The sequence below is a fragment of the Belonocnema kinseyi genome, chromosome 5 (assembly GCF_010883055.1).
Source record: "Belonocnema kinseyi isolate 2016_QV_RU_SX_M_011 chromosome 5, B_treatae_v1, whole genome shotgun sequence".
In the NCBI taxonomy this organism is placed as follows: Eukaryota; Metazoa; Arthropoda; class Insecta; order Hymenoptera; family Cynipidae; genus Belonocnema; species Belonocnema kinseyi.
The window spans coordinates 100,017,921-100,029,978 of record NC_046661.1 but is presented as its reverse complement, the minus strand read 5'-3'; the positions used below and the strand labels follow the sequence as shown (position 1 = coordinate 100,029,978).

Genomic DNA, 12,058 nt, shown 5'->3' with positions numbered 1-12,058 from the left:
AGCGAAAAAAATCACGATGTCATATGAAACTTGAAATGTTTGGTATTGGATATTGTTGACAGATGACAATACGCCAATTAGCACAAATGGTAAGTTCCAAATAGTTGCGCCTCAACGTTCTGCTCGCATGTTACTCACCTTTGCCGCACGTGGCTCCAGTGAAAAGTGTCCCAGAGCAATCGCAATGAAATCTGTTCCACCCTTCTAAGCAATGGCCACCATGCATGCAGGGCTGTGAAGAACAATGAGGGGGTTGCGTATGACAAGCAGGTCTCACAGCACCTGAAAGACGACCAGAAAACCATTGTTGTACAATTTATGAGTACTGCTACAATTAATTCCAATGTCACAATTACTAATGGCTCTAAATTATTTAAAGGAGATTATAATTGAATAAATGGTCCAGGGCATAAGGGCGTCAGTGCAAAAACTTGAATTTTACCAGAGACACCTAATAATACAGAAAATAAAGAAACAGATACAGAAACAGAAAAAAATGTATCATTTTTGTATTTCTTAATTTGAAAAATTAAAAAAACCTTGAAAGTTAGACCTTCAAAGGCTCTTCAAATTCAAAATAATGAAGTATACTTATTATACAAGTAGAAATATAATTTAAAATTAGAATATTAATAAAGATGGGATTGTAAAAAATCGCAAATACAAGAAAGATAGAGAAGTTTCAAAAGTTAGGTTGATTGAAAAATGAGAATTAGTTTTAATAAAATATTTATTCCTCTGTATTGTTAAAAGTATTCTTATTTATTCGGCAATGATCGGAAACAGTAAAAAGTATTGTTAAAAGTCGACTTAAATAATGATGAGAAAGTATAAAAGATGAAATATTTGTTATAAATAAAATGATTCAAGTGTTTTTTTTTTTGAGAGGCTGAAAAATTGTTTCACAAATTTTGAGAAATAATACATGATAAAAGTAATTTTTAAACACGACTTCTTATAAATGATAAAGTACAGTGATATTTTTTGCCATTAACAGATGAAAGTGTGCAGTGCAAAACTTGATAATCTAAAAATAAAATTTTTTTAAGAGAGTAAAAAAATACTATGTAAAATCTAAATCACTATTTAAAGATAAAGAAAATGATTCCTCCCGAGCTGAAGATAAATAATTTAATTTTCAGCTAAGAAATAAAATAATTCTTTCGAGATATTAAGTTTCTGAATATAGACAAATAAAGTTCGATGCAAAAGAGCCAATTTCGATCAAATCGACCGAGAATGTTGAGATTAAAATTGTTTGGGTTTTCAAAATCGGCTTTGGACAGGAAAAAAAAATCTATTTTCAAGATTTTAATAAAAACCAATTCTTAAAGGTTAAAAAAAAATCTCGTTAAGATTGTAACTAAATTATAACAAAAATTGCAATATACCTGTTTTTAAATCATTGTATAAAAAATGATACTTTGAAAAAATCCTTTCATCCCAATGTGTATTTTATTTTTTAAGAATTTTTCATGCATTAAACTCATTTTCGATACAAATTTTGGTTATATAGTTCTGCACAGCAATCTCTTAAATGTTTAAATAATTTTCATAAACAAATAGTACAGTTTTGATATCTTTTAATAGATGGAATTCTCTTATTTCCAGTAACGTTAACTTAAAGCAACTTACTTAGCAATGATTTTTCTAATCAATAGCAATTGTTTATGTTATAAACAAACCCAGCTATTTTTTTACGTACTGAATATATTATAAACCAATTCATGAAGTGCACATGTTACATATAAATTTAGATTAATTCTCATAACAGAATATTAGTCGACTGATTCAAAAGAAATTATGTATTCTAATGTTCTAATTCCTAACAATCTGTGTAAATCATGAATCTACAACAATTGCTTCAAATAATATTATAGTCTTACAAAGTTTCATCATAAATTAGGTAAATCTTGAGTTACTAATAGTATGCTTCATTTGACAACAAAATACTTATTGGTTCAAAAAGGGCAGGATATAGATTTTTTCATGCAATTTTTAAAAAGTTCAATATAAAAATTGATATCTGCTTGGATAATATCATCCTGAGGATTTCTTCTTATCTGTCACTTTTAGTATTTTATTATGACTGGACAAATACAGTCTATTCATTCTAAAATATCAACAGCGCAAATTTGTATAACAAATTTGTTGAAACAATTTAAAATTGCTATTAGGCACCAATATATCATAAAGAATAATTATTTTGTAATTAGGTCCATTAAAAAATCACGCCTGCTAAAGCTAAATCGATTATTTATTTATTAAAAATTGATAAGGTTAGCAATTGTTCACAATGATTATTAATTCTTAATTAAAAACGGTTTTACATGCATTGAATCCCAAAATATTGCAGAAAAAAAATTATGTGTTCTGCTAATTCTCAAAGAAACTAGGTTACTAATTAATTCATTTCTAAGAAATAAAAAGAAATGTCTTTTTAAATGTGAAAAAAAAATTTCTTAAAAGACAGAAGCTCATAGAGATTTATTTTATGGCGTTTTTTCAGAAAACCTGTCTAATTTCTTCAATAATAGAACTATTATATTGCGTGCGCCTAGTACACGGCAACCGCAAAGTTCATGGGCCTACTGTAAGTTGTGTTGTCGTATGACAGGCTCAGACCGTTCTTCAATTACTGAATAAATACAAATTTTATACTGAAAAGCAGCTCAACATATCATAATATTCGGGGTAAAAGTTGTAAGAGACATTGAAAATAATCCCAGAATAAGTTGTGCCAGAAATATTAAATTTCGAAATTTAAAGGAACGAAATTACAAAACTGGGGTTCTTTCTCAATGTTGGAACTGTTTCCAAATAAGGAATTCAATTCCATGGAATTGATGGAAAATGGAACACTTAAAAGTTTGGGACATTGCTATCGACCTCGGAATTCTTTCTGGAAGTAAAAATATAAATATTTAATCTTTTTGAATACTTTCGAATCTTCGTAATAGAAAGAGATCCACGTAAATGTTTTTCTATATCTCTCTGTCAATATGTATTCCCGTCAGCCCTTTTTAATCTCATCTTCTTTATCTCATCCTATCCTACGTTTATCATCGTCTATCTTTTTCTATATCTTTTCCAATTTAAATTTACGTCTATCTTTTTCAATAATTTCTTTTCCATCTTATTCTATTCTTTATGTTTCCATGCCAGTATTTTTAAATTTTTCTGTCAATCTAAATTCCCGTCTATCTTTTTTAATCCCCTCTTCTTTATCTCTTCCTACTTTTTTATCAATACTCTTTGATATTTTGCTATCTCTCTGTCACTCCAAATTCCCGTCTATATTTTTTATTCTCCTCGGTTCTATCTGATTCTATCCTACATCTATTATCGTCTATCTTTTTCAATCCAGTATCTTTTTTCCATCCTATTTTCTATCTATTCATGTCAATCTTTTTATATCTCTTAGTGAATCTAAATTAACGTCTATCTTTTTCAATCTCTTTGTCAATCCTAATTCCTATCTATCTCTTTTAATCTCATCTTCTCTATCTTATAGTATCCTACATCTATCAACATGTATCTTTTTCCATCTCTGTTAATCTAAATTCTCGTCTATTTTTTATACTCCTGTTCTCTATCTCATCGTATCATACACTAAAGTCTATATTTTTCTATATAGTTTTCAATTCCCTCTTCTCTATCTCACCACATCCTACATCTATTAAGATCTATCTTTTTCTGAGTCTTTGTTAATCTAAATGTACGTCTATTTTTTTAATCTCTTCTTTTTTATCACATTCCGATAAGAATACTTGATTGCGGATGATGGAAAAAGATACAGACAAAGATTCAAATTTATATCAAAATGGTAGAATAAAGTAAAAGAAGCTGAGGGTGTTCAATTACTAATAAATTTTACATTAAAATTTATAACAGATGTACAGACTAAGGGAGAGAAAAGGATAAGAGTTCTCTGCTAGAATTAGTAGAAAAAGAGATAGAAAATGATTGGGATAAGGGACGGGAAAAGATAGCGTTTTACTGATGCAGAGTGACCCATTGAAAGTGATAGAATATACGTAGTTTTATCTTTTCCTATCCCCTGACTTCTATCCTTTTCAATATTTCTACTTCCAACAGGGATTTAAGGAATTCAAAACTGTGGATGTTGCATTAATGAATGTCCCGAATTAGGTGACGTCTAGAAACTACGTTACTTATTTTATAATACCCCCCCCCCCCTCATTGATGACCTAAGCACGGATTTTTCGTTTATTCTTAATTTTTTGGCGTTTCTAGTGAGTTTTGTTGCCAATATGCCTATATGGAACATGAGCCCAGCAAACATGGTTACAGAACAGATCTGTAACTGTTCTAGAAAACAAAAGAAAGTGTTCTAGAACAGGTTAGTAACATGTTACGAACATGTGAGTAACTATGTCATCCCCATACGCTAGAACAATTCTTTAGTAGTTCTAGAACGCTGTAACAACCGATCTGTAACATTTCTAGAACAATTCTAGAACTCAATTACAGGTGTTGTATAACAAATCTTTAACAGATCTAGAACGCTGTGACAACCGATCTGTAACAATTCTAGAACTTTGGTACGCTGCATTGTAAAAAATGTAGGACACTTCGATAAAAGTTATATAACAATTCTATAACAGTTCTAGAACTGTGACTCACCAAATATGGAACAGGGTTATGTACCGATCAGAGCAATAGGATATCCCGGGATACTTGATTTGACCTTATTTATTTCCCTGGTTATTCCAGGGATAAACCCGTCGGAATATCCTGCGAGGCGGAAATTTTGATATCTAACAAAAATTAAATGTCCGAGATGTCCACATTAGGGATATTCGCAAGGATCAGCTCGACCATAGTGTTAGTGAACTAATCTTTGTTCCTAATTTGTTCTAGAATAAACTTGTAACAATGTTCTAGAACTTCGATATAACACTGTTACGGTACAGCTCTAAAATAAACTTGAAACAAATATTATAGAGCGTCTGTGATCAGTTTGTTCTAGTTTGTTCTTCATATCAACTGTTACCAAACAGTGCTATCACATGGTTCGAGAACAGTCCTGTCACAATTTTGTGACAGTGTTCTAGAACATTGTTATCTTTTTATTCTAGAACAGTTCGGCCCCAATTTTGTCATACTGTTCTAGAAAGCTGTTTTCTTTTTGTTCTAGAACAGTTCTGTCACCATCTTGTAACAACTGTTATAGAACACAGTTCCTTTTTTGATCTGGAACAGTTACAGAGTGTGTTTTCTGAAGAGGTTATTTTTAAAAAAATAGGCAAAATAGACGCTTCAAATTTCTAAGATTTTCAGGGAAAACATCGAACAAAAAATTGCAAACGATTGCAAAATAATTGCAATCTTAACAACCTATTTGAATTTTTAACTAAAGAATTAAATTTTCTAACAAAAAAGATTTAAATCCAATCAAAAACAGTTGCATTTTTATCCAAATGGTTGAACTTTTAAGCAGAAAGACGAACTTTTTAGAAATCAGTTAAATTATCAACTTGAAAAATTAAGTTTTTAGCAAAAAAAAAAAAACAAACAAAAAAAAACAATTTTCAACCAAGAACAATGTATCTTTAATCAATGAAGATAAGTTTTCTACCATAAGAGATGAATTTCCGAATCAAAAGGACGAATTTTCAATCAAATATAAAAATAATAACAAAAAAATATTTTCATTTGAAATCGAAAACTGTTGAATTCGACAAAAAAAAAGGAATTTCAATAAACTAGTTGAATTCTCAAACAAAAGAGTTGAATTTTTTACCAAAAAAGATGATAAAGTTAAATTTTTCAGAAAAGAGGTAGATTTTTTAGCAAAAAATACGAATTTTTTTACAAAAAAGATGATCAACCTCTAGTGGAACTTTTAACACACATTTAACAAAACACATTTAACAAAATGAGATAAGTTTCGAATCATAAATACAATAGTAGACTTTTCAAGAACTAAAAATAAGTTTGAACCAAAACTAGTTGGATTTTTTAGTGGGTTCTATTAATTGAGGTCACAATTTAGTGAAAAAAGAAAGAGTTCAAAACACAGGGGAAAAATAAATTTTGAAGAAAGGGGAAAACAGAAGTCGAATTCTTTAAAAAATGAGAAAATAGAGGAAGAGGGGAAAGAGTGTGAAGTCAGAAATATGAAAGTGATTTTAAAATTTATTAAATATCATTGAAATTTTTTTGGGGGAGGGGGGTCTTTCGAAAAATATAATATGAATAATGAAATTACAAACAAATAAAATCAGTCAAGTTTGCATTTATTAAAAAAAAAAAAATAGGTAGGAAGAGGCTTTAAAACTAATAAATTCAAGAAGCAAGAGCAGATTGAGGGATGGCAAACGAGGCGATAAAAGAGATTCAAAGTGTCACGATAAATAATCAATCTAAAACTATCTTAATTAAACAGCTTATAAAATATTATTCCCAGATCGTTTATCTTTCAGAAACAGGGTATAAGCGTAACAGGTCCTATGAAATTAAATGTTTTTCTCATGCGGGAAGCAATTTTTCTCTAGTACATAAAATGGTCATAAGAATGTACATTTGATGCCTACCAATGATTTATTTTGATAGAGGCATACATTTTTAACTTAATTTATGAAAATATATCCATTTTTGTTTTAAATATTGTTCGAAAAATAATTATGGAAATTGCAATTTTCAGAAATATGCTGAATACTACGCAGAAAGATAATTTTTTACCTTATGCGGCAAAGAGGAGGGGGAGGGGGTAGGGCTAAATAATTTTTCTATACTGCTTTGAATTCGTATTTTCGAATCGAAAATTCAACATCTCGGTATTTTTTAAAAGACATATCAACTATGTATAGGTAAAAAGTCATCCATTTTGGTGAATTTTTTTTCTTTTGGTAAAAAATAATTTTTTTCGGTGGAAAAACAAACTATTTGGTTGAAAATTTGCTTTGCTATTCGTGAAAAAATTAATTTTTGATATTATTGAAATATCAGCTATCATATTTTGTCGTAAAAATGTTTCTTTTACGGTTCAAAATTAAATTTTAAGGTAGAAAATTGAACCACTTTCATGAACATTAATTTTGTTTGTTGAGGATTTACAATTTTAGTAGAAAATATGTCTCTTTGGTTGAAATTCGAGGGGCAAAAATGGTAGCAAATTTATTTTTTGGTTAAAAATTAATTTCAAAACTGAAAATTAAACTAATGTGTGTAAAATTAACATTTTTGTTGAAGCTTCATATTTTTGGGTTGAATGGACCATTATTTTAAATTGTCAATTCGTGTTTTTAATTAAAAATGTATTTTGCAAATAAACATTCAACTATTTTATCTTTTGCTAACAACTTATCTTTTTAGATTAAAAATTCACCTATTTGGTTGAAAACTCATTTATTTTGCTAAAAATTGTATTTATTTTGGTAGAAAATAATTCTTGGTTGAAAATATGAATGACTTTTCTAAAAATTGATTTTTTTGGTTAAAGATTCATAATTTTAGTAGGAAATTCATCTCTTTGGTTAAAACATGAAGAAAAAACTTGTTGAACATTTATTTTTTTGGTTGAAAATGAATTTTTGACCTGAAAATTTAATTATTTCGTTGAAAATTAACTTTTGTTAGTAAAAAAATGCATTCTTTGTTGTTAAAACATTAAATATTATTTTTAATGAATTCGTTTTTTTCATTGAAAATTAATTTTCTAAATAACAATTCAACTAATTTATCTTTCGTTGTAAGTGTATGTAATTGTTAAAAATAATTCCTTTTTGAAAAAATATGATCTTTTTGGTCGAAAATCAAGCTGTTTAGATAGAAATTGATAAATATTGTTGGAAATTCATATTTATTGGCAAAAAAATTAATTGTCTTATTTGCAAATTCAACCGTCTTGTAGAAAGTCAATCTTTTTGTCTCGAAAATTCAAAATTATTAATGAAATTTCTTTTCTATCGACCGGAAAATCTATTTTAATTGATGATTTAACTACTTTGTTTAAAATTCTTTTCCTTGTTAAATTCAACTGCTTTGTGTCTAATAAACCTAAATTTACAGAAACAGCAAAAAACTTGTATAGAGGAAGAATTTACAACCGACCTAATTAATCATTTTTTTTTGGCAAATTCGGATGGATCGGGTTAATAAATATTGTGTGAAATGTACACTGAGAAAAAAGATTACTCGATTCAAAGAAATTCAGTACTGAATACGTCAAATAAAATATTTTTTTAATCTAAAGAAATTCTGCTTATAACAATAGTAAGTTTCTTATTTCAAAAACATTAGTTCTTGAAATGAAAAAAATTGTCTTTGATCAAAACAATATTTGATGGGATATTCAGTACTATATTTCTTTAAATCAAGTAATCTTTTTTCTCGGTATAGATGTAATAATCTAATGGAAATGGCGATGGACTCAGTGAATAAATCGTTAATAGAATCATCTCAAATAAATGTTATCAATGATTTCATTAACAATTGGAACAATTTAAAAAAAAAATAATTTTTTTTGTATTACATTTTTAATGTTTATCATAATATCTCCAATTGTTGAATAAATGTTAAAATCCTATAATGATTGTCGAATGGCTGAAAAAATTTAATATTTCAGTATAATCAATTTATTTAGTTTAAATAATTAAAAAATTGAAAATATTCGAATACAATTAAGTACTCAATATTAGGGTGAAACATTTGAAAAGCTTAATTTTTTTTTACTGACATAGGTGTAAAAAACGAAGAAAGTATGATTTTCTAAGAAGATTTAATTTCGTTGAATAGTAGACTTAGCAGCGTTTAACTTTCCCTGCTGCACTTTTAGAAAATAATAATGATTTTCAAATGGATTGTAAACATTATTGCAAAATCAGAATCGATTCGACTTCGTTTTAATTTCTAAAATAATAATTTAATCATTTAAATACCGGAATCTTGTTGTTGAGCGTATCCAGCGATGTCCACAGGCTGAGCATTGATGACAAGATCTCTCATGCAACCTACATAACCTTGTCTGAGTGTTCCAGTCCACAAAACTGCTGGTACAGTTAGGGGTGCAAAAGGTGCACCAACCCCTCCGATATACATTAATCCATCGAGATCCAATTGAGTCGAATCGCCTGAAACACAAGAATAAGAAAATTCCTTGGTTAATTATCGTTTTACTAATGGCAAAGGTTTTAGTTGTTTATCCCCAGCTAAAAATTTCTGTACAGGATCCTTGGAGGATCCTGCACATTTTCCTGTACACGAACCGGCACACGAAGCTGTATCGGTGTGATCTTGATGTTTGCTGTGTATGAATTAGGCAAAGCAATCTGCACCGACAAAGGAACCTTTGAATTATCATGTACGGGTTCTTGTACAAGTTCCTTTGCGAGCAAAATTGTGGTGCAGGTCCCTGTAAAAAACCGTGTATGGCATCTCTTACAGAAAGCCATCAAAGGAATGTTTGGAAGGATCCTGTACACTGTATAGGAAAACGTATAGGGTCCTTTACAGAAAGCAATCGCGAAAACACGTTTTGCTTACAGCTATAAAGTTACCTTCCTTTTATTCACTTGAAGATATAACTCACCATAGAGAGAGATGGAGAGAGAGAGAGAGTCAAGCCACTAGCGAACCCTAGCGGATTAGTTTCTACGCAGGTTAATGTGTAGGATCCTGAACATGTTCCTATACATGAACATTGAACACACTCCTCAATTGTCTCTGTGGAGTAATCTGTACAGGATCATTCAAAGGTTAGCTTGTATACAGGTTCCTTTGCAGGATTATGCACAGTTTCATTTGCCAAATTCCTTCACAGGAATCGTCAAGACTACCTGTACAGGAATTTGGCGAAGAAAACTGTATAATCCTGCAAAGGAATTTGTAGACAAGCTAACCTTTAAATGCTCCTGTACAGGTTCCTCCACAGAGTGATTTGAGCAGCGGGTTCATGTACAGGATCTTGTTCAGGATCCTATACACAAACCTGCAGAGGAACTAATCTGAAAGGGTTCGCTAGTTGCTTGGCTGTCTCTATAGTGAGTTTGATCCGAGGTTCCTATACAGGACTAGATGTGAATTTTCAATTTATTATTACTCACTAATATCTATTCAATATTTGAAGATTGAAATAGTATTAATCGATCTAGCGTGGATGGTTCAATTCAGAATAGTTTAATTTTAAACCCTTTCAATTGAAATCGTACTATTCGATACGATTTTAAATTGAAAATTATTGAACTCGTGAAGCAATTTATTCCAAGGAAAATTGTTTAGTTATGACACACACACCAACTACGTAACAAATTTTGAGCTTTTTCGCCCCCCTCCCCTCCCACCGCCACTGCCCCTATTACCCTGACAGTAACTTAGTTTTGAAATACACGTAGTTTTTACGTTTATAAATGTAAATAATAATAATGTAGATAACGTATTAAATTCAATACGACACTCAAAATATATACATTTTAAACATGAAAAGACGAATTTTGATCAAAATCATTTTCAAACAAACAGTTGCATTAAAAACCAAAAAGATAAACTTTCTACTGAAAGAAATGAGTTTTCCAATAAAAAAGTTATTGATTTAACCATATGGTAGAATTTTTAAGCTAAAAAGACCAAGAAAGATAAATTTTCAAACAAGAAGGATGCTTTTTTTACCATAAAAGATCAATTTTCAATCCAAAAAGTTAAATTTTCAACAAACAAGATTAATTTTCTACAAAAAAGGACGATTTTTAAATAAAATACATCAATATTCTACCAAATAAGTGAATTTTTAACTTGCACCATATGTACGATAAAGCTTCAACAAAAAATGGAATAGTTAAATTTTCAGATAAAAAATCTGACAAAACAGTATCTTTGAAAAAAATAGAATTTTCAAAAAAATTATACCAAAAGATGAATTTTCGATCAAGAAGATTAATTTTGTATCAAAAAAGATAAATTTCAAACTTATCCAATATATTTACAGGATCAAGTTTTAATCAAACATTGAATAGCTAAATTTAAGGATAAAAACATAAAAAAATTAAATAAATTTTCGACCGAGAAGATTCATTTTCTACTTAAATAGACAAATTTGGAATTAAATACATGAATTTTTGCCGAAATTATTTAGTTTTAAGGCCAGAGAGACGAATTATATACAATGAAACTTGAATTTCCTACCCAAAAATATGATTTTTTTTACCAAAAAGTTTAATTTTTAAGCCAAAAAGATGAATTTTCTACAAAACAGTAGAATTTCTCAGATTAAAGTTTATTTGAAGGCAGAAAGTTTAAATTTTAACTATAATCATGAATCCTTAATTAAAAAAATGATTTTTTACAAAATAGTTCAACTTTAAAGTAAATATTAAACCTTTATAAAAAAAAAAGAAAAAAAAAGAACTCTAACTCTCAGGAAGCCCTGTGGCAGTTGATGTTTCAATCAAGCAATTGTATTTTTATCCAAAACTGATCAATTTTCAATCAAGAAGATTGAACATCCACTGAGAAAGAAAAATTTTCAACCAAAAAGATGAACTTTTCCCTAAAAACGATCAATTTTTAACCAAAAGGGTCGATTTTTAACTGAAAAAGGTGCATTTCAAACCAAAACCGGAATAGTTTAGTAGCCAGTTAAAAAAATGTATTTTCAACCAAACCTAAAACTAATTTTCATAAAAATAGTTAAATTTGTAACCAAATAAATGAGCCTTCAAATAAAAACATGAATTTTTAACAAAGTATTTGAACTTTTGATAAAAAGATAACTTTTTACAATTTAGTTGCATTTTCAACAAAATAATGAAACCTTCAATCAAATTACAGAATTTTCAATCAAACGAGATGAATTCCGAAACAAAATCGTAGTACACCAAACTCGCTTTCAGTCACGTGTCGGGCGTTGCCTTCAAATATCCTTGGACTGATTTCGGGGAGATCGAAACGTAATATACGAGGGTGGATTGATAAGTTTCCGGCCTGACCAAGAGAGGGCGCTACTAGGCCTACCTTGAGGTGGCGTTCTATAGTACCATCCTTAGATAGCTTGTAGCTATAGTTTCAGCCCGATCGCCATGTTAGTTTAGGTTTCAGA

At 29.3% G+C, this 12,058-nt stretch overlaps 1 protein-coding gene across 1 annotated transcript in view; it reads right to left on the bottom strand.

Moving 5' to 3' along the window:
- LOC117173804 (neurexin-3-like) overlaps window positions 1-12,058 on the bottom strand; it is a 435,470-nt gene that overhangs the window by 312,805 nt on the left and 110,607 nt on the right. The window contains exons 5-6 of the mRNA XM_033362447.1: window positions 8,907-9,098; window positions 139-282 (exon numbers count right to left, since the gene is read on the bottom strand). Of these exons, the coding sequence (XP_033218338.1) occupies window positions 139-282; window positions 8,907-9,098 (336 nt within the window). The remainder of the gene's footprint in view (window positions 1-138; window positions 283-8,906; window positions 9,099-12,058) is intronic.